Raw genomic sequence first — 24117 nt, 5'->3', positions numbered from 1 at the left:
CTCAAACAAGGGACTAAACACGTTTCGCAATTATGCCACATCAATGTGGAACGCCCTACCCAAAGCTGTAAAGGAATGTGAATCCCTACCCACATTCAAAACCGCTCTTAAAGAGCACCTACGGGAGGCTGCAATTCTAAACTGGCCACCGTAAATGCCCAAAACCCCCACCACCTCCTAATAGACAGTCTCCTCCCCACCGCATGTATATATTCCCTCCCCACCGTATGTATATTTCTCTCCCACCCACCCACCCCTTCCTAATGTACAGTCCCAACCCCATCATATGTATATACTCTGTCAGGATCTAGGGGTAACACTAACAGTACTGTATATTTGAATACTGTTTATGTCACAAATGTATCAGTACTAAATACCTATATGTCCCTATGCCATAAATGTCATGTATGTTGTGAATGTCATAAATGTCTATATGAATTGAAAATGGGGGACCCTGATGGAAACAAGACAAACGTCTTTCTCAGGTCTGCATCCCCTTAACAATTGTGTGTATTGAGCCGTACTGTATTGTACCCATTCTGCAATCTGTTAAATAAAGTTTTCATTCATTCATTCATTCATTCATCAGCGAGCCATATGCAGATTTTTCCTAGTTCCGAGCTGAGGGTTTTTTCAACCTGTAATTAACTTGTTCTTGTCAGAGACCAGCAGGGCTGAGTCGTCCGCAAACAGGAACAAGTTGCAGTCACAAGCTGACGACATGTCATTTGCATAAATTAGGAACAGTAGCGGTCCTAGTATGCTTCCTTGTGGAACACCACAGCTCACTGTGAGGGGGGGGGGGATAGGGTACCGTTTACCTCCACCATCTGTTCCCTCCCCTCAAGGTAGGATTGCATCCAGCTCACTGATAGACTATCAAAACCAATTGCTTTTAGCTTGTCAATCAGAATGGAGTGATTGACAGTGTCGAAGGCCTTTTGTAGGTCCAGCATGACCATGCCGCAGTATTTGCCCGCGTCCACCTCTTGTTTGATGTGGTCGTTCAAATAGAGAAGGCATGTGTCAGTGGAGTGGGATGTTCTGAAGCCAGATTGGAATTCGTAGATTAGATTTTTTTCCGCTAGGTACTTTTCGACCTGTTCGTAGACTATTTTTTCCATGACTTTCGAGATGGAGGTGAGAATAGAAACAGGGCGGTAGTTGCCTGGGTCTAATTTGCTGCCCTTTTTGTGCAGAGGGGTCACCCTCGCAATTTTGAAGTCCTTGGGGACATGTCCCTGTTTTATGGAGAGGTTTATTGTGTGTGATGACTGGGGTGATGGCGGCTGCTGAGTCTCTGAGGAGTGAGAGTGAACATTAGAGACACAGTACAGTGAGAGTGAACATTAGATCCACAGTAGTACAGTGAGAGTGAACATTAGAGACACAGTACAGTGAGAGTGAACATTAGATCCACAGTACAGTGAGAGTGAACATTAGAGACACAGTACAGTGAGAGTGAACATTAGAGACACAGTACAGTGAGAGTGAACATTAGAGACACAGTACAGTGAGAGTGAACAGCAGGCTACGTAGCCTGGCTACGGAACTGCTTGTGAGTGAGTCAACGCATTTTTCACCAGGAGGGCAGGGCGCAGGGTGGCTGGCCCGCATAGGAAGCTGTCTGAGCTCAAAGTTAGCCACCTAGCTGGCTGTATCGATCAGCTATCACTACACACTTTATGTATTCAGATGCGATTTAAGATTTTTCTGTTATTAATTTAGCTCGTTCGACTTCAATCCGCGCCGTTGGTGGTGGTGGGTCCCAAAAAGGAAAATGTCAGAACCGACGGTGGCTGATACCCGACGGTTGAATTCCAAGCCCCAGGACCTCACGGATGCCTACGGTCCCCCCAGCAATTTTCTTGAAATTGACGTTTATGATCCACAAACTGTTGGAGTTGGACGTAACCGATACACTACTTATGAAGTTCGTATGCGGGTAGGTTGTCAGTTAGTTAGCAACAACAACAACACGTAGATAATAAATAACATTAGCTTCGCTAGCTAGCCGTCACTGTCAGGTGTTTATGTCACGGTGTGTCGCTAGCTCGATGTGTTAGCATGTTAGCTCGCCGTGTTAGCATGCTAGCTCGCTGTGTTAGCATGTTAGCTCCCCGTGTTAGCATGTTAGCTCGCTGTGTTAGCATGCTAGCTGAAGCTAACACGGGGCCGCGGCGTGACGCCAGGCAGCGGGGGGAGACGAGAAATCGAGGACCGGGGATTTTTCGCGGCCTAACGTCGTAGTGTTTTTCATCAGGATGATCTTTTGATGTCATAAGCGACGCATGTTGTTTACACGCGTTGGGTTAACCCGTTTGTAAAACAATTTTTCAAGTAGTAGTTTATTATGTGTTGGTTACTTTTAATATGATTCAACTGTTCTCCATAAAAATTATACAATTAGAAGTTTTGGATGTGGGTGAGAGGGAGTGAGAGAGACATGGAGATTTGTGAGTGAGTCAATAACGTTACTACTGACACAGCAAACTAGACCGCTATCACTTCCAGGAGTGTAACGCTCATGTAACTTCGTCCTCAAAACAACCAATTTGATTAGTCTTGGCTAGAGGAAATACATATTTTGTCAAACTGAACTGCATCTTTCTCTCGCGAGAGTCTGACACGCATAGGTCTAACTGTTATATATTTAAGAACATCACTATGAATTGAAAATGGGGGACCCTGATGTAAACAAGACATTCAAACGTCTTTCTCTGGTCTGCATCCCCTTAACAATTGTGTGTATTGAGCCGTACTGTATTGTACCCATTCTGCAATCTGTTAAATAAAGTATTCATTCATTCAGTTCCCCATTGCTGTTAGGTGCATCATTATCAGACCTGACTGTGGCAAAATAAATTAACACCATTTCTATGTAAACTAGCGTTAAAGGGGCACTTCACAAAAAAACTATGCTTGTTTATTTTTGCACATAATCTCACACACATCCCAAAACTGTTTTGCACACATCGATGTAGTTTGCCTATATTCACTAGTCTCACTAGTTATTGAGAGTAACTTCATTTGAATATGGCCACCAGTGATGTCATCAGGGACATTGAATTGTGTTCTTTGCAGCACTATGCAATGGTGTAGATGAAGAAATATTATAGGAACTGCTATCTTATGATTTCATTGAGCTGTAATTGACACAACACAATGATTCAATGTGCCCGACAAAACTGTTTAGAATTTGTGTGTGAGATTATGTGCAAAATGAATCGGCATAGTTTTTTTTGTGAAGTGCCCCTTTAACATTAGTTTACATTGAAATGAGGTCAAGAGAATTAGCTAAAGTCAGCTCTGATACTGATACACCTAACAGCAATAGGTATGCATTGCAGTTTGTAGTGTACTGCAGTGCTTCACAGAACACAAGTCCCTACAAAACTGTAGAGCCTTCAAATGATAGAACTGGACAGCCAGCAATAGTTATTGTTTACAGATGCAGATGATGAATCAGTAGAGATTTGTGGGGATGTAGGCCTACTCTGTTTAGGCTTGTTTGAAAGAATTTAGATAATTGTGTGAAAAGTCCTGTTTTCTTTGATCAACCAAAGAAAACCCTATAGTTTTTGTATTGATATTATATTTCTGTCATTTCTAAATGTCCTGTGAGATGCACATTTTGTACATTGGTTCAGAACGTTATGAGTTTCATAATCCAGTTACATAACAGCACAAGGCCAACGTTTGATATGCATTGCAGATACATTTGACTATCTGCTTACAAAAGGACACTTTACGTATCATGGTTTGTGAAGGCTAAAACATTTGCCCCATTGGATTGGATTAGAGCCTGGCTCAAAGGAAGGACAAAATGTGGAGACCACACATGGCTCTTTAAAGTAAAAATAGAGAGAGAAAGAGCATATATATATATATATATATATATATATATATATATATATATATTATATGTGTGTGTGTGTATATATATATATATAGAGAGAGAGAGATAAGCAGTCACACACCCATCCAGGTATCAGACATAATTCCCAATGAGCCACTTCCCAGCATCCAACTAAAGAGATCATTGGTCTTGAGGTCATCACACTGATGAGAGGATACAGCACAGTGCTAAATTTCTGAACACTGAAGTGATAAAACTATGGCCTATACTAGTCAACATCACGGCAGACGATGTTTAGATACAAAAAAAGTAGTGATGCTGCATAGGGCTGCACGATTAATCGTTTTTTAATCGAAATCGCGATTTGGAATGATGCAATTATCAAATCGCCAAGCCTGCAATTAAATTTTTTTTTTTTTTTTTTTTTTATTTAACCAGGAAGTCCCATTGAGATACAAGATCTCCTTTGCAAGGTAGACCTGGCCAAGATGACAGCAATAACATTTGCAATACATCACACAGCAATAAAATGTGCGATACATCACACAAGAACATAATAAATGTGCATGTATACAATACATCACATGTAAACACAAAGCAGAATAGTCTACATGATAGTAAAAGTGTATAATACAGGGTAATACAGTAATTTTGCAGTTGGGACCCGACTACAGAAAGCAGCAACATTCTTCTTGTAATTTTTTTTTTAAATATGTTATAATCGCATCGCAAATCGCAATCGCAATATCTGTCAGAATAATCGCAATTAGATTATTTCCCAAAATCGTGCAGCCCTATGCACCGATGTGAAAATTGTGGCCGATACCGATAACCGTTATTAATATTGCTCTTCTGGCTGATACCGATATTTACCGATGTCGATATCTCTGTATAGAAAACACCTTTTTATGATAATCAAATAAAGAGCTATTTTCCAAAACGCATAATCTTTTTTACTTTTGCAACTTATTTTCAGAAATGACTGATATTTTGAAACTATTTAAGGCCAAAACATGTAAAAAGAAAAAGATATATAATTTCTTTTTTATTATTATTATATATTTTTTAATATATCGGCCCATATCCACCCTATCTTGATATCGGACCGATACCGATGTGTAAAAAATACGGCCATATCGGCCGATATTATATCGGCGGCCGATATATCGTGCATCACTAAAAAGCGGTCCTTTATCCAATGAACTTGACAGCACAGTGGCCATACGACTGTTGGTCTAGTGACCATGCAATTTGGTATCTTAGTTGACTGAAAGCTTTTTGTTTTTATGAAAATCGACCAAAGGCACTTGTTTTAACATTCACAGCAATGTAAATGTGTAGATGGAGTAATGTTTCCTGTGTGTGACTGAGGTGATACTTGATAGCAGCCTGAACCATGGCACTATTATGATAAATAGTGTAATAGTAAATGGCTACATTTATATAGCACTTTTATCCAAAGCGCTTTACATTTTGTTCCTCATATTTTACCCATTCACATACTGACGGCGGAGGCCAACCATGCAAGGTGCCAACCTGCTCGTCAGGAGCAATTAGAGGTTAAGTGTCTTGCTCAAGGACACTTCGACAGGCTGCCCGGGAGGAGCGGGAATCAAACCGGGAACCTCCGGATTACCAGACGACTGCTCTACCTCCCGAGCCACTGTCGCCCCTCAAGCTGTCACAAGCCTCACAACAAATATTACCCCAAATAGCCAGATGGTGGCATTATAGTAAAATGTAAGTGAAGGTCTGTCTTGTTTTTGTGCCTCCTCCATATAGACAAATCTTCCTATTTTCAAGCTGAAGGATTCCTGTGTGAGAAGAAGATACAGCGACTTTGAGTGGCTAAAGAATGAGCTGGAAAGAGACAGTAAGGTAAGTGAAAGATGAAGGCATGTTTCAGAGTAATAAGTTGACTAGGTATTGAAAATGAATAGCTATCATGATCTGATATTGGACACCCGGCCTAAAAGCTTGGTGTTTCATGTATAAACCCACCCCTAACCTTAAAGGGGCACTTCACCAAAAAACAATGCAGAGTTATTTTGCACATAATCTCTCACACATCCAAAATCTCTAAACAGTTTGCACACATTCATTTTAGTTTGACAGTTATCAAGAGTAAATTAGTTTGAATATGGCCACCAGTGATGTCATCAGGGATGTTGAATCCTTGTGTTGTGTTAACCTCTTATCCATCAGTCAAAAAATGGGGCTAGTTTTGCATAACACGCCTGACTATTGCATACCCAAAGTAATTTGCAATTTATTCTTGGACCATTTATAGCACATGCATGAGTCTGGTCTCTTTTGAAAGGGAACATTCTGAACTTACTTCCACAACAGAATCACTCTTGAGTGCTAATGTAATAGAGTTACAGAGGTTTGAACACACTGAAATAAAAGTTTAGTTTTTGTTTACTTGTTGCCAAATTTTTTGGTCAAGTGCCCCTTTAACCTCATTGGGCCTCACACCCCACCTTAACAGCCCATTGGATGGAGTACATGATATGCCAAGTTTTTAGTGAAGGTCTGTCCTCGACTAAAGAAATGCTTAGCTAATAGCCATAGACTTATCGATTTGCTGACAAATCCATATAATTGTTTCCCCACATGCTTTCATGCGGAAGGTTCTCTTTTATCCCTTTTACACCGGCCAGGCTCTGTGCTGGAGCCGGTTCCCGAACGTAATCTCGCACCGGCCGGCGCGTTCAGACCGGGATTAATTGGTTCAGAACGTGACAAATCGGTGCTCAGCTGCCACAGAAAAGTTGGTTTTCCCCTGCGAACCGTGACATCATCAGTGGGCGTGTCATATTCTAGGCTGTGAAGACAAGTAAACGGGGGAAAGTAGCGAGTCAGCGCACGAGCGCACACACAAAACAATACACGCACACACACACGCTGTATACGTTTGAAATTAATCGTTCCAGTAAAGTAGGCTTCTATTATTCCAATGACTTTTTTAATGGGTATCATAGTAGTAAGTCCTACTGTAGAACATGACATATTAGCATGACATCTGATTTATTAATGCCAATACTGGACGACAAGCGCAATTGACACTTGAAAAGTGTAAATGATGGATTAGTCGGTAGCATTTCATGACAGCCCGTTTAGCTCAACTGGTTAGTGTACTGCCTGTGGAGCATATGGTCCCAGGTTCAAATCTTGGTTATTTTCTCTTTTTTTTGTAACGTTAATTCATTTATCCACTCTGGTTGATAAGATAAGATATTCCTTTAATTCAGGCATCATAGCAGCATGGGGGATGGGGGGGGGGGGGGTACAGGTAGTAAAAACTACACAAGCAGTGTAAACAAATAAATCAATATAATTTACTATCTAACTAACTGAAATATACAGTATCACAGTATTCACATAAGGTGCAGTATGCATAAGGTAGTGTTATTGTCCTTTTTGGGACACCAGAGTGGATAAATTAATTAACGTTACAAAAAAAAAAAATTACCAAGATTTGAACTTGGGACCATATGCTCCACAGCCAGCATACTAACCAGTTGAGCTAAACGGGCCGTCATGAATTGCTACTGACTAATCTTTTTAAGTGCCAATTGCCGTTGTCGTCCAGTATTGGCATTAATAAATCAGATGTCTGTCATGCTAATATGTCATGTTCTACAGTAGGACTTACTACTATGATACCCATTAAAACAAGTAATTCGAATAATAGAAGCCTACTTTGCTGGAACGATTCATTTCAAATGTATACAGTGTGCGTGTGCTTTTGTGTGTGTGCTCGCGCGTTGAGGCTCGCTAAGCCTTTCTCCACGCATTATTTTTACCTCCGCCTGAGTAACGCCGCCGTTGATGACGGAGACGGTGGAATGTTGGTTCTGCATAAATGGGTGTAAACGCGGGCTGGTTCGCCAGAGAGCACCAAGGTTCAGAACGGAGCTGGAGCTTGAACCGGAGCCCGGGCGGTGTAAAAGGGCTATTTAACACATCCTGCGCCAAAAACGTCGTACAACGTGTTTCAAGTTCATGCTAATTCTGCCAATCCACGGCGTACGACGTTATTGAGATCATATTAAATTTTTTCGCCATGTTATTCATATTTCCCTCACGGAGCCTGGTCTGATGCAGTGTGAGCCGGCACAACTCTGCAACGCTTCAATACTACCCCCTGGTGGATGATCGGCGAGTTGCCAAACCGGAAATGGACGAGTCGATCTCGGTGCGTCTCCGAAATGCGTCCGGCCACTCGCATATTGTTGCGGGACTGTATACACACGTCCGTGTGTAGCGATCGCTGCCATAACGCAATAATCGATATGATTTGGCCGTGTATTATGATTATACAAACCGGAAATGGATTTAGGCGATCGCCGTCAAATAAGTGGGATCTTTTTCCTCCAGTCTCATCGTCGAACGGTAAGAGGACGCTGACGTTACTTTCAGCCTGTTTGTTTATTATTATCCATGCAAACTGCTCTGATCAATATATCACCTATACTACATAAAGCATTTAACGACGATCACGGAATTATAAACGACCCCCCCCCCCCTCCGTTCATCCGCGCATGATCAGTCATAACGTTTAGGATCATGTACAGTTGAAATTTTTTATATAGCGTGGATCGGCAACAAACGGCATTTGATAATCTATATATGCGTTTATGCTTATATCTCACGATCTAGGAATTACTGCAGAAAACGATAAAAACATATTTATATTCTAGACGGTATTTTCGTATGAATGAAAAAGTAAAACGTTCCTACATCCTGAACGATAGATAATCGATGTTGAATGGGCCATAGTAATGTCAATTTAGCAATACAATTTAAAAAGTTATAGCCCTGCAAAGAAGGTGAACATCTCCATAGACTTACAGTGCTGGCAGAGAATGGTTTAAGATGCTCAAATTGCGTGGCAGGGAATGTGTTAAGGCCTAGTCCACATATACAGGTGTTTTTTAAACCACAGTTTTTGCTCCTTCGTTTTCCGAAAAAAATCCTGTCCACTCCAATGGTGCTTTAGAAAATCTCTGTCCACACAAGTAAATGCTCACATGAAATTATCTGGATGGGAGGCTGCAGGGAGCTCTCCATTGTCCTGATGGGAGGCTACAGGGAGCTCTCCATGGTCCCGATTACAAAGAAAATACTCAGTTTTCAGAAATGTGTGGACAGGGCCATTTGTCATGATGTGAGCGTTTTTCCATAAGCTCCATTTTCACCCGTCCACAGGAATACACAGTGTATTTTCAAAATCAGAGTTTCTGAAAATCTTTTCCAAAAAGGTCCGGTTTCAGTGACCTAAAATGCAATTTGCATTGTGGACAAAAGGCCAAACCGCATAGAAAAAGCTACGGTTTCAGAAAGGACAATGCCTGAATCTAGAGTTTACCAGAGACTGCTCAGCATTCTTCATGATATAACCCATTCAGCATGGAGAGAAAAAACTACTATCGATTAACAACGCCTTGGGCGACCAAGACCATTCGACTGAGAGGGGGCAACCCTAATCTGATTATTAAATAATCTGATGTGTTCAGTGTTGCTACTGTAAAGTTACAACTCATACACAAGGTATCAAAGGTTGCTCCAATCTGGAGTCATGGGGCCAATACCGATGGTCGACTTCATGCAAGCAATATCATCCAAAATGATTAACCATCTATATAGCAACGTAGCTGTGTGCCGAAAAACACCACTCTGTAGATGCAGAGGCTCTTGTTTGCATCCACTGCCTTGGGGTTAGTGCAAACCTTGTTTGTCCAAGGGAAGCAACTGTTTTGATTGGAGGATCAAGAAAAGAGGGCAGGGCTTGAGATCGGTCAATTAGGTTATTGAAAACGTATAGGTTATTGAAAACGTAGAACAACAAGCAGTTATGTTAATTCAGGGTTCAATGTCAGAATGTCGCTGGAGCTACGGTGTAGGCTGCAGAAATGTAGAATCACGTGGGATGATGCGGACACCACAAGCCCTATGATTGGCCGGCTTGTTCTAAGTACTCATTCATAGCCAAATTTTATGAGCAACTTTTGCTTGAAATGTTACCTTTCTTTTTATTAATGTTTATTTCAACAGTTTGCAGAACTTTCAAGTGTGTTCATGTTTTTCTTCTGTGTTTTATTTCTATCCAGTGTCCTTTTGAAAGCGCCTGTTTTAACTTGCATTTTTGTCTTGATCCTCTGACGGCTGCAGATTGTAGTTCCCCCTTTGCCAGGCAAGGCCCTCAAAAGACAGCTGCCGTTCCGAGGAGACGAGGGCATCTTTGAGGAGTCTTTCATCGAGGAGCGACGAGTGGGCCTAGAGCAGTTCATCAACAGGTCAGTCAGTCCAATAGCAATGCCATAAAATGGATCAGATCATCAAAGGTGCCATTTTAACTATAAATCAATAGGAGAACATTTATGAATAAAAGCTATAATTTAACAACAAAGGCTTGCCTTAACACATTCGGGGCCAACCACGTATATATCAGGGATGTGATTTTTCCGTTTTTTAACCGGATTTCCGGTTTTGTAAAAAAAAAAAAAAAAAATTATGTTTTGATTATTTTCCCACCTGGTCTAAGTGAAACGCGAAAGCAACATTTATCAGACCTGCTATTCTTGCATAACAGATTTTCATTGGCTATCGATAATGTTAGCAGTTTTGTTGAGTGGCGCGAGATGCTGTAAAGACGTCAACACACTAGGAAACACACTAACACTGGATTGCTTTTGTAAAACTGACCAACCAGGGAAGGTTACTTGCAAGCAGTGCCGCAGTCTGCCACTCAACACTACTCAAGGGAGAGCAAGCATTGTCCAGTTAATGTGAAGCTCTGTAGAAACATCAAACTCTCAAGCATGAGGTACAGAAGCCAACCTAGACATAACCAAGAAGCTGAGATGGAGAAATGTCACCACCTTCATTCTCAAAATCGACCTGAGAGCGAAAGAAAAGCTAAAGAGTCCATTAGTCCAACTGCAGCCCTTCGCAGTAGGGGGACACTGATATATTTGATTCATTTTCTTTGTCCCTTTCCTCTCCCACCTTCCTCTTCCCTGTGAACAGTTCAATATATACAAATAAAATGTGTTCATTCATTCAAATGGAGTGTTCTGTCAATGTCTGACACTGGGTGCTGAAATCCTGTAGATTAAGTTGAAGAAAGCAGGAAGCCGGACCAGCACTCTCAGATTCAAAAGTTTAGCTAGCCAAACACTGACGAAGGAACAAATCAGTTCCGAAACATGTTCTTTTCAAGATCAGGAATGACCTTGTTGCCAAAGTGACAACGAGAGACATTATATTGTGGCTCAAGCACTTAAATTGTTCTCTTAAATCCTGAGCCCTCCATGACTGCATTGGGCTGCATGTTGTTTGCTATAAACAACCCCAAGGCTTTAGTATCTGAATCTGCATGGAGGGGTTGTTTTAGATGCTTCAAGGAGAACAAGTTGCCTCCTTGATTCACTCCTTGCGCTGTTAAAAAACCATACCATTGTCATTTTTCACTTCTCGCCACTACCAGAGATTGTCCCCGTCGTTAACAAATGTTGTGTGCAAGGGTGGCTAGGAGGCGCTGTGGGCAAGGCGCTCGCCACCAACGCAGGAGATGCTGGGTTCGAGCCCAGCTCTCGGCGTTGCTACCAGCTTGGCTGGTCGTTCATACTAATACAAGGGAAGCTGGTGGGTGGGGATCGGACGTTGTGGACAGCGACTCCTACAGGTCGGTTGGTGCGCCTGCGCAGTAGAATCAGGAAGCGACAGGGGCGGTGTGTCCCTCCCACACAGACCCTCGCCGCTGAGAGATCGCGCTGTGCAGGTGAAAAGATGCGACGGCTGCCTCCTCGAGTACCGGAGGGGACACGTGATGCAAGGCTTCGTCCACATTGCAGCCGGCTTGTGGGAGGCATGGCCTAACAGCGTTCGAGACAGGGGAGGGTAGAATTGGACAATACGAAATTGGGGAAGGGAGAAAAATTGAAAATGGGTAAAAAAAGTAGGTACAAAAAAAAGAAATGTGTGTGCATAGGTGTATAACGTGTATATTTTGCTAGATCTCAGCCTACCTTTCACACTGCCAAGCGGTGGAAACATACTACACAAAATGTGAAAGTGGATAGGCACAGGTACTTCACCCTCGTGAAAACCACGTGCCTTTTCCTTTCACTAACATTACTGTATTACTCCTCGCATCAACCAGGCGCACCTGGGAGTTCATTATAGTGCTGTCACGGTGACAGAATTATGACATCAATATGATACCTGCCTAAAATATCTTGATACCAATACATTACTGACGCGATATCACGGCAAAAACCTGAAACATCAGGAAAAGTAATGGAATGATTTATTAGAAGACAGTCCTGACAAGTAAATGGATTTAAAAATGGACAAAGGATAGCTATGTACACTAACTTTTATTAATTGTACAATTAATCAAATAGTATTCATATAATTTTATAATATTATTTTGGATAAAAAATTTTTTTTCATTTAAAACAAAACAACACAATACAGTAACAACAATAATACACAAGACATCACAGGACAGTACTTCAACAATAATAATTACAATAACGACAAGATAAGGCGGCTGGGTGGCGCAGCGGACATTGCGCTTGTCACCAACGCAAGAGACACCGGGTTCGACTCCGGCTATCGCCGTTGCCTCCGGCTTGGGCCAGCCGTCATAGTAACTCAATTGGCAGAGTTAGAGGGTGGAAGTCGATGGGTGGTAATCTGGACGTTGTGGACAGCGACTCCTACAGGTCGGTTGGGGACGCCTACACAGCAGAGACAGGAAATGGCGGGGGGAGTGTGAGCCTCCCACACGTTACACCTCGCCAATGAGAGTCCGCGCTGGCAGGTGAAAAGATGTGACAGGCTGCCTCCTCGTGTACCGGAAGGGACACGTGATGCAAGGCTTCTATCCTCCCTATAACCGGCCAGTGGGGGGCATATGCGAGCAACGTTCAAGACGGGGGAGGGAAGAATTGGTACAATGGAATTGGGATGGGAGGAAAATAAAAAAAGAGGAGAAAAAGTGGGGGGGGGGGGGGGGGGAATAACAAGATAATTAGAAATAATAAATACAGAATATATAAATCTAATTATATTATCACAGACACCACAAAAGACATTTCCTCCCCCAGGACCCCTCAGGACCAACACCCCGGTCCCGCTTCGCTGCTGGATCATGGCTTTTACTTTCTCGGCTGCTGAGACCCATCGTTTAATGTTGGACTGCCAAACTCCAATCATATACATATTATTATTGTAGAAATTATCTTGACTGGGATTTGACTGGGATTTAGCCATAGCAGTTGAGAAGATTTTGTGGGAAAGTGCTGCTATGTTTAAATTGTACATAAAGGCTATGGATGTGCGTGATTAAACAACCACACGTATAAATGTTCCTGCAACTAATAGTTGACACATAAAATACTACTCTGTTAAACTATTTTGATAAAACCACCAGTTAAACTGCGATTGAACTTATGGTACTGGTGGGAGCCATGCTTCTCAAGCTTGCTTGGTGTGTGTTCAGCTGACACTGTTGATTCACCCACTACGCAAAGCGTGCACTCTCACTCACACATAGGGATGGGAATCGAGAATCGGAATCGATTGGGAACCGGTTCCTAATTGTCAGATTCCTGGAATCGCATGCCTCCGTGACTATCGATTCCTCTTATCGATGCCATGTTTTTCTGACAGTTGCGCATTTAAAAACAATAACGTTAGCGCCACGCATGCAGCCATAGCAGACTATTCGATTCCTTGACTAGGAAAACCTAAAGGTCTCGATATTGCGAACGTTTTGTGTGTGCAGTGAAAACTGAAAGTGCTTTGCAAAGCATCATAGTCATTCATTTACATGGTAAAGTAACGTTAGCCGCTAGCTAGCTAAATAGCCATGCTCATTGCAGAGAGAGACAGAGAGAGAACACACTGAGCTGGCCTTTATTTATACAGGTAGGTTATTGCTAACAAATTCTCTTTTGCAATAACGACCTGTTGAATGCAATTACAGTTCAATAGATTAAATTAGTTCTCAAATACATTATTTTATTTAATAGTTAATTTATTTGTTACAGTTTTTGTATTTTTCTGACATGGGGGCTCAACAATAAATGATAAATGACTATCAGAAATGTCAAGTTGCATGTTGTTATTCTAACCAGCTTAGTTCTGTTGCATTTCCAATTCTAAATGTAGCAGGAATCGATAAGGGAATCGATAAAGAATCGATGGGATACCTGCGAACCACATAGCGCGCTCAGCCGCGACACGGCCGACCCGGGTTCGACTCCTGAACCCGTCGTTATTTGCAGAATGTCTTCCCCCCACTCTGTCTCCCGTTCCTCCTCTGTCTCTCTCTACTGGACTGCCCAGTAGCAAAAAAGCGATAAAACGCCAAACGCCAAAAAAAAAAATCTTAAGAATCGTATCGATAAGCAGAATCGATAATGTAATCGTATCGATAAAATCGATCAATTCCCATCCCTACGTCTCACACACACACACTGCTCCGGTCATGCATCCACTCAACTCATAGGAAATGCGGCATCAGGCTATTATTCTAAAAGTATCGGTACTAAATAATAAAATAGGAGTATAGGACAGTTTTTAACGGATGGGTATCGCAATACTTTTCTAGTATATGTGTATCATGCAACCCTAGTTCATAACAAGTGCACCCAACTGAATGCAGAAGTTAGACGTACGGGGCTTCTTGTAGAGACTGAGTTGGCAAAAGTTAATGTGCCGTGTTGGAGGGAGCGGGGATTGAGATGGGTCAATTAGACTGGTATGGTCCTTTAACACATCCTGTGCCACGCAGTTTGCCCATCTTATACCACTCTCTGCCAGTGCTGTAAGCCTATGGAGTTGCTCACCTTCTTTGCAGGGCTATAACTTTTTAAATATTATAGCTATATCGACATTGGCCCATTCAACATCGGGTATCTATCGTTCCGGATGTGGGAACGTTATATTTTTCCATTCATACATTGTCGTGTTAGTACCGTTGTGAATATAAGTGTTTTTGGAGTGTAGAGTAGTAATTCCTAGAACGCAAGTTATAGGCCCAGACGCATATTATACATAATCGATTGGCGTTTCGTTCCTATACACGCTATATTAAAAAATTCAAATGCATATGGCTCTGTATACATTATGCTCCATCATGCGTGAAGGAAAGGGGGGGGGGGTCGTTTATGATTCCTTGATTGTCAGTAATGGCTTTCCTTAGTACGACATCATACGTTGATCGGATGGATTGCAATGAAATAAATGGACAATCAAGCTGGAATTAACGTTAGATTCCTCTTACCTGTGGCCGATGAGTCTGGAGAAAAAATTCCAATTATTTGATTTCGATCTGCTAGATCGATTTTCCGTTTGTATGACGCAATAAACGCCAAAAGCATATTGATTATTGCGTCTCGAAAGCGATCAAATGCACTCGAGTGTTTGTCTTGATCAACATAACAAGATAGCTGCCGGAGGATTTCCCCCGATGCACAGAGCCGGAGCCTTCCTGGATGAATTATGAATGCCAATAGCGAAATAAAGGAAATAACGATCATAAAAACGAGTAAACTCGTGTTGGCGTTATTAGATTGGCGGGCAATAACGAGTAAACTCGTTTTTGGCACAGGATGTGTTAACAATTGTGTGTATTGAGCCGTACTGTATTGTACCCATTCTGCAATCTGTTAATACAATTTTCAATCAATCAATCAATCAAATCGGACAAAAAAAATCTCTGCGATTTTTCTTTTGTTTTTACAATGAGTCATGACAAATTAATTACATAATCCATGTCTATGTAACGAACTAACATATTCTAGTTGACTATCTTTTTTGGAGGATTCGTTCAAAAGCTATTCATACTTCCATTTTTCTATCTATGGCGGATTGATTCAGACAGAAAAGAAAAGTAATTCGGTTGTGGGAGGGATCTGGGGTCACGTGGAGTGTGTTATACTAAATAACAACCGGCAACTTCACTGTTTCAGCCAATCAGAATCAAGAAATTTGCATGCCATTGTATAAGTAAGGAATAATGTATAGCTACGAGGTCATTGTCGCAAAATAATTGACCGACACAGAGTTTAGAACACCGAGGCGACGCGCCGAGGTGTTCTAAACGCAGTGAAGGTCAATTATTTTGCGACACTGACCGAGTATAGCTATACATTATCCCGCTTATTACATGGCTAACTTACTAACAATATACCTAATTCATTTTACACCATCGACGAGACGAGATCAAATGCAGACGCAGTTGTTCTGTGGCTCCTCTGTCATCATCGCCGGCAGCCGGTCTGATTGCACTGATGAGTGCAGCTGTGCATATGCTGAGCAGCTTTCGTGACTGCGACCAAAATGCTTGATTGTGATTGATTGTGATTGGTCAATAGCGCTCTGTTACCCGTATCAGCGGTCATTATTGCGCGTTGCCCATGGCAGCGGTCAGTTATAGAGAAATAATTCACCGCTGTCAGGGGCAACCGAGCGCTATTGACCAATCACAATCAAGCATTTTGGCGAATGTTAAAACGCCATGTAATAATAACCTTGCTTGCTTGTGATTGGTCAATAGCCCCCCGACAGCGGTCATTATTTTTCAATAATGACAGCTGTTTTTTCAATAATGACCGCAGTGCGCAGCTGTTGGCAATCAAGCCCACTGACACACACTGTTTCAGTGCAATTAGACACTGGTGTTCTGCTGCCGGCGATGACAGGGGGCGGAGCGACGAGCGGAGCCAGAACACAGCGGAGCCAGAACAGAGCTGCTGCCCGCGATAATAATAATCACTTTATTTGGGCTGACAGAGCCACAGAACAACAGCGATTTGTCAAATGAATTAGGTATATTGTTAGTAAGTTAGCCATGTAATAAGCGGGATAATGTATAGCCTACTCCAGGGGTGGCCAACCCGCGGCTCGCGAGCCGCATGCGGCTCTTTGCCCGTCAATGTGCGGCTCTTCCATCCATAAAAAAAAATAATTTTTTTTTTTTTTTTTTTTTTACTTTTTTTTTTTTTTTACTTTTTTTTTTTATGTCACTCATTCCATAAGGACGTAGAATAAACATTTACAATTTTTTTTTAAATGGTCCATTTGCATGTTCTTGGTATCTGAATCTAGGGACATATATGGATCAGTGTCAGAAATAGTGTGTCTGTTACTAGGCTTGAGTAAATTGTAATGAACCAAAGGAGAATATGAATTCTATTTAAAAAAAAAATATCTTTGACTGTAAATAACACCATGCTAAAATTGACCAGACCTGAAAAATCTAAGCAAATGAATAAAGGGAAGATGATTAAACAGAAGGTTTTGTAGATACAGTACTGAATTCTGCCATCTTTTTTATAATGTAAATTTCTCCACCATTTTTCATCATATTGCAACACCGTTTTTTGCAAGACGTTCACAGAAAGGTAGAGAAACTAACTGCGTTCTGTTTTATGGCAATAACGTTCAGGTTTGTGGGAGATAATCCCAAAAAATAAGAGAAATTAAAAAGTAAATCCAGAAGTCAGATGATTGACAGGGGCTGGTGTGAGCTGGGTAGGGTAGTTTTTCGAAATTTGAAAGCCCTGAGTCTCTTCCTTCAAAAGACTACACTCACTTTTGGCTGTGCCACTTCCTCCTGTCAATATGCGCCGGTTTCCGACTCAATGCCCTGAGATTTCTATAATCTTATATTTCACTAATAACAGTTAAAATAATTGGTAAACAAACATAATGCTGAAAATATACACTTTTACTGTATATCTCTGGCTTAAGAGGTTAACCCTGTGAGGCCCAAATTAAAAAGAAATTAGCAACTTCAGAGGCCAGAGGGTGGGACATATAAACACATTTACTATCAAATAGCATTGTGAGGCTGAACAACAGGACCAATTGACTATACATGTGCTTAAAGGGGAACTATCTTATAAATGGCTTTTTTCAGTGTTTACCATTGTTTCTTAGCTATGTGGACTTATATTAATAGGATATATGTCTCTAATTCTCATATTGGCGAATTCTTCCAATTCTCCTCTCACAATATTCACCCTCACTGAACTGAGTCATCTGAAAATGTGCATATCTGTGATGTCAGAGATTTCTCAGCTGCATAATAATGTGGCAGTTGATGTGGCAGTTGGCACCAGGCCACACAGTGGTTGGAGCCCAGCCTCAAAACGGCTTAAGATCTTGAGGTAGAAAAATGCGGTTTTTAGTACTTGATTAGAAATACAAAACAATGCATTTTTTTTGAAAAAAACCTAGGTGTTCCATAGACTCACAGGAATTGTGTAAAAGTGCCCAAATAGTGAAAGAAATAGTAAAATAGTTCCCCTTTAACATTTTTTAAATAAACATTATTTTTTTAAATGGCTAAAAGTGATTTTGTAATTTTGCAACCGTGGGTCTCACAGGGTACTTTTAACCCTGTGAGGCCCAAATAAAAAAGACATTAGCAACTTCAGAGGCCAGAGGTTGAGACCTATAAACACATGAAGGGTGCCGTGACTGAAAAAAAAGGTTGAGAAACGCTGGTATATGGTGTGGCTCTTTGTGGTACCACAGTCATTTTTTTGTGGCTCTTAGTCTCTGACTGGTTGGCCACCCCTGGCCTACTCGGTCATTGTCGCAAAATAATTGACCTTCACTACGTTTAAAACACCTCGGCGCGGCGCCTCGGTATTTTAAACTCCGTGTCGGTCAATTATTTTGCGACAATGACCTCGTAGCCATACATTATCCCTTACATATCACTCGTAGACTGTGTGCTTTTGTTTTTACAATAGATACAACCGTTTACTAATTTAGTTTAATTAGTGTAATCTGATCCTGCTGTTCTCATTTAAAAAAAAGTATTCTTTTGTTTGTTAAAAGAAGTGGTCTACATGTTAAAATAATAATTCTACATTCCCAACAGCCATCACTGATATAGAGTGTTTTGGTCAGTAGTACTAGTAACTAGGGATGGGTACCTTTCACATTTGAAATGATATGGTACCGGTACCTGTGAATCGATACCGGTACCAACGGTACCTTTTTCCTGTACTTTAGTCTCAAACATTTTTATTTACCTACTTCAGTCGTGAAAAAAATTATCCAAACTTCAAATAACTACACTTTTGACCGTTTTCGGCTTTCCATTGCCCCGACTGCTTTGTTGTTGAATCAAGTCAAATCCTAGGTAAGCGTATATTGTGCGTGTGAACGTTGACATGAAAAGAAAAAAGGTTAAAAAAAAAGTGTAAAGATTTTTATTTTATTTATTTATTTATTTTTGGTATCTCACATGAATTGATACTCAGTTTTACTCCGCTCTGCAGTAAACACAAAATAAATGTTCTGGTATCCCATTCTCGCTTTATCAGATAAGCTACAGTTAAAATATCCACCAGCATGGTTTTAAGTCTGCTGTTTGGGAGCCCCCTCATTCTAAAAGGATACAATTCACTTTTTTTTTATCAGATCAAATATTTATGGCTTAAAACTAGGGATGTTCGATATTGGCCTTTTTACCTATAACCATATTGTCCAACTCTTAATTTACGATACCGATACCGATATATGCACCCCCCCCCCCCCCCCCCCCCCCCCCCCCCCAAACGGAATAATTTCAGGTAATTAGCATTATATCTCTTGTTGTGGAATTAACACAACATTATGCATACTTTTGACAATAAATAAAATCAGAATTTGTTCTTCTTACTTGCTTGCCTGGGTAGATAAAGGTTAAATAAATGTAAAAAAAGAAAAGATTTTTTTTTTTTTTTTTTGAAAACCGATACCGATAATTTTCTATATCACATTTTAATGCCAATATCGGCCGATAATAACGGACATCCCTACTTAAAACCAATTTCCGACAATTAGTTAATAGTTACACTTTAGATAAAAAAAAAATATTTCTTGATTCATAGACCTCTAGGGGGGTCTAACGACCCTCCGCTGCGCGTCGGGCCTAACAACCACCCCTAGGCATGATCTAATTCCTATAACACACTCCTGCACGTGATGTAATGCTTAATTGTAGCCTATTTAAAATCACAAGTTGACAGAACAGTTACTGGGCAACCCAAACCGCAGGGGGCGAACCGAATGGTTTGTGTTTCTTAAAGCGCCAGTGCACGTTTTTCTTCCATTAGTGAGAAGTTCTGGGGCGTGTAAAAAGCAAACTGAGATCACTGCCACTTCAACGCGGCACTCGCCTTCACTGTTCTAGCCTCGAATGGTCTGGTGAGACACGCTTAGTCAGCCTTCTCACAATACCAGAAGGATAATAATAATAATAATAATAATGACTTGGATTTATATAGCGCTCTTCATGACACCCAGAGCGCTTCACAGAGTCCATTATTCGTTCATACAGTCATACCGGTGGTGGTAAGCTACAATTGCAGCCAGAGCTGCCCCGAGGCAGACTCACGGAAGCGTGGCGAATAATCATCGCCTACGGCCCCTCCGACCACCACCAACATTCATTCACATGGATGCCTTGAACAGTGGAAAACAAATATGCAGCCACCTCGACCACCAAGAAGTTGCTTCGCAAAAGGTCTGCATGTACAAAAAGAAACTCACGGAGGCAACACAGACAGTACTGCTTGCAGCCAGCAGGTGCCACAAATGCACATTGTGGCTTTAACATGAACCGTTCTGCCCCTAGTTATTATACTCTCATTACACTGAAGAGTCTGAGTGAGTCTGAAATTCCGACAAAGGGGTGTCGGATGGGATAAAAGCCTAGAACCAATGTGTGGGGGGAGAATGTTTACAAATATGTATTTATTATTTGTGTAAACTTTTAAAGATCCTTACTTGCCCAGTTGCCCCACAAATCCAAATCCTGTGACTGAATATTTCTCTGAAGTTTTGAGGCATCTCTGGGTGGTTTGATTGATTGATTGATTGAAATTTGTATGAACAGATTGCAGAATGGGTACAATACAGTACAGCTCAATACACACAATTGTTAAGGGGATGCAGACCAGAGAAAGACTTTTGTCTTGTTTACATCAGGGTCCCCCATTTTCAATTCATCATACTTGTGTTGAATTCAGAGGGTTTTCAGATCCAGCCTAAATCAAAGCCCTTTCTTTGTTCTCCAACAGGTCTTTTAACACTTTGAGCGCCACGCCGTGTTTTCCTTTTTACCCCCTTGAATGCCACGGTCCACTCCCAATGTTAACGTTAATATCGCCTAATCTATGTTTTAAATTATGGCTATGTGTCTAATCTGCCTGTCGCTTATCAAAGAATCATTTTCCAGTCAGTGTTGTCAAGGCAGATTGGTTTTTTATCGCTTAATTTCCGTTTGAGAGCATTTTGAAAAGCACTCGTTTTCAGGTGAAAAACAGCCCATTCTGTGATAATCGCCTTTTACTGGAATATTCCAGAACGTTGATATTTGTCGGCTTATTTATGAATCGTTTTCAAATAAACGCTAGATTATCAATAGTATACGTGCACGCACGTTCGAGCCGCGCGCTGATAATAGCTGATTTCATTTCCTCGTGGATTTTACAGTGAAACAGATAGAGCACATATCACAAAAAAGCTTATATCTCCTCGAAAACTAGTCTGATTATCCTAACACTGATAACATAGATTCCTTACCTGACATCAGATGGTATCCAAATGGTATATTCCAATTCCTGATCACCATTCGAAAAAAATCGATAAGTGTATAGATCTAACGTGTATACAGTAGAACTCATGATCCGCGGGCCTCAGAGGATCCAGAATGAACTCTGGTAACCCCGGCTGCATCAGTGGACTGGAAAATGTGGACTGGAATATTTTTTTTTCATTGAGTCCATTCCAAAAGGGTGATTTACCATCTGGGAGACGATAGGGGGCGCTTTTTTCACATCTGATCGCCGGCGGCCCTTGGATAGGCTAGGGTAGGCTCGCGTGATGCAATATGATTTCAGATCGCTAAAAAAATAATAATTCCGAGAAATCTCGTGAGTGGCTTTCAACGTAACTATCGTAAACACGAGTTTAGCCGTGAGTGGCTCTCAAAGTGTTAAGGACCAAATACTTTAGCCAAGTGGAGATGGAAAATACTCAATAGATTCTCTTTCCAAAAGTGTTCAGCCCCGGATGTGGCTTAAACTAATTTGTGTCCCCCCAGAGTTGTCTTCTTTACTAATCCACACTTGCCTACACAGCTATTGAAGCAATTAAATGCGAGTTGTATCCCCCTTGTTCTTTGTCATCCTATAGAATTGCAGGTCACCCCTTGGCCCAGAATGAGCGCTGTCTTCACATGTTTCTGCAAGAGGAGAGCCTCGACCGTAACTACATTCCTGGAAAAGTACGGCACTAGGGTCATTGAGGGGGGTGGGGGAAAACATGACACTAGAGTTACTGAGGGAGGTGGGGGGAAAACATGACACTAGAGTTACTGAGGGAGGTGGGGGGAAAACATGACACTAGAGTTACTGAGGGAGGTGGGGGGAAAACATGACACTAGAGTCACTGAGGGAGGGGGGAAAACATGACACTAGAGTTACAGAGGGAGGTGGGGGAAAACATGACACTAGAGTTACTGAGGGAGGTGGGGGGAAAACATGACACTAGAGTCACTGAGGGAGGGGGGAAAACATGACACTAGAGTTACTGAGGGAGGTGGGGGAAACATGACACTAGAGTCACTGAGGGAGGTGGGAAAACATGACACTAGAGTTACTGAGGGAGGTGGGGAAACATGACACTAGAGTTACTGAGGGAGGGGGGGAAACATGACACTAGAGTTACTGGGGGAGGTGGGGGGAAACATGACACTAGAGTTACTGAGGGAGGTGGGGGGAAACATGACACTAGAGTTACAGAGGGAGGGGGGGAAACATGACACTAGAGTTACAGAGGGAGGTGGGGAAACATGACACTAGAGTTACAGAGGGAGGTGGGGGAAACATGACACTAGAGTTACAGAGGGAGGTGAGGGGAAACATGACACTAGAGTTACTGAGGGAGGGGGGGGAAACATGACACTAGAGTTACTGAGGGAGGTGGGGAAACATGACACTAGAGTTACTGAGGGAGGTGGGAAAACATGACACTAGAGTTACTGAGGGAGGTGGGGGAAACATGACACTAGAGTCACTGAGGGAGGTGGGGGGGAAACATGACACTAGAGTTACTGAGGGAGGTGGGGAAACATGACACTAGAGTTACTGAGGGAGGTGGGGGAAACATGACACTAGAGTTACTGAGGGAGGTGGGGAAACATGACACTAGAGTTACTGAGGGAGGTGGGAAAACATGACACTAGAGTTACTGAGGGAGGTGGGGGGAAACATGACACTAGAGTTACAGAGGGAGGGGGGGGAAACATGACACTAGAGTTACTGAGGGAGGGGGGGGGACATGACACTAGAGTTACTGAGGGAGGTGGGGAAACATGACACTAGAGTTACTGAGGGAGGTGGGGGAAACATGACACTAGAGTTACTGAGGGAGGTGGGGGGAAACATGACACTAGAGTTACAGAGGGAGGTGGGGGAAAACATGACACTAGAGTTACAGAGGGAGGTGGGGGGAAACATGACACTAGAGTTACTGAGGGAGGTGGGGGAAACATGACACTAGAGTTACTGAGGGAGGTGGGGGAAACATGACACTAGAGTTACTGAGGGAGGTGGGGGAAACATGACACTAGAGTTACTGAGGGAGGTGGGGGGAAACATGACACTAGAGTTACAGAGGGAGGTGGGGGGGAAACATGACACTAGAGTTACTGAGGGAGGGGGGGGGGGACATGACACTAGAGTTACTGAGGGAGGGGGGGGGAACATGAGACTAGAGTTACAGAGGGAGGTGGGGAAACATGACACTAGAGTTACTGAGGGAGGTGGGGGGAAACATGACACTAGAGTCACTGAGGGAGGTGGGGGGGAAACATGACACTAGAGTTACAGAGGGAGGTGGGGGAAACATGACACTAGAGTTACTGAGGGAGGTGGGGGGAAACATGACACTAGAGTTACTGAGGGAGGTGGGGAAACATGACACTAGAGTTACTGAGGGAGGTGGGGGGGAAACATGAGACTAGAGTTACTGAGGGAGGTGGGGGAAACATGACACTAGAGTTACAGAGGGAGGGGGGGGGGAACATGACACTAGAGTTACTGAGGGAGGTGGGGAGAAACATGAGACTAGAGTTACTGAGGGAGGTGGGGAGAAACATGAGACTAGAGTTACTGAGGGAGGTGGGGGGGAAACATGACACTAGAGTTACTGAGGGAGGTGGGGGGAAA

The 24117-nt window shown here is 42.2% G+C and overlaps 1 protein-coding gene across 1 annotated transcript; it reads left to right on the top strand.

Annotated features, from left to right (window-relative positions):
- Positions 1-1461: 1461 nt before the first annotated feature.
- Positions 1462-22184, top strand: LOC311233243 (sorting nexin-12; the record flags this gene model as incomplete). Its single annotated transcript, XM_084320178.1, has 4 exons — positions 1462-1945; positions 5642-5737; positions 10037-10161; positions 22082-22184. The coding sequence occupies exons 1-4, from the start codon at positions 1781-1783 to the stop codon at positions 22182-22184; spliced, it is 489 nt and encodes a 162-aa protein (XP_084176304.1). The 5' UTR covers positions 1462-1780.
- Between the last annotated feature and the right edge of the window lie 1933 nt (positions 22185-24117).

Source organism: Notolepis coatsorum, assembly GCF_963971535.1.
Source record: "Notolepis coatsorum genome assembly, chromosome: 8".
NCBI lineage: Eukaryota > Metazoa > Chordata > Actinopteri > Aulopiformes > Paralepididae > Notolepis > Notolepis coatsorum.
This window is presented reverse-complemented; position numbering and strand designations above follow the sequence as displayed.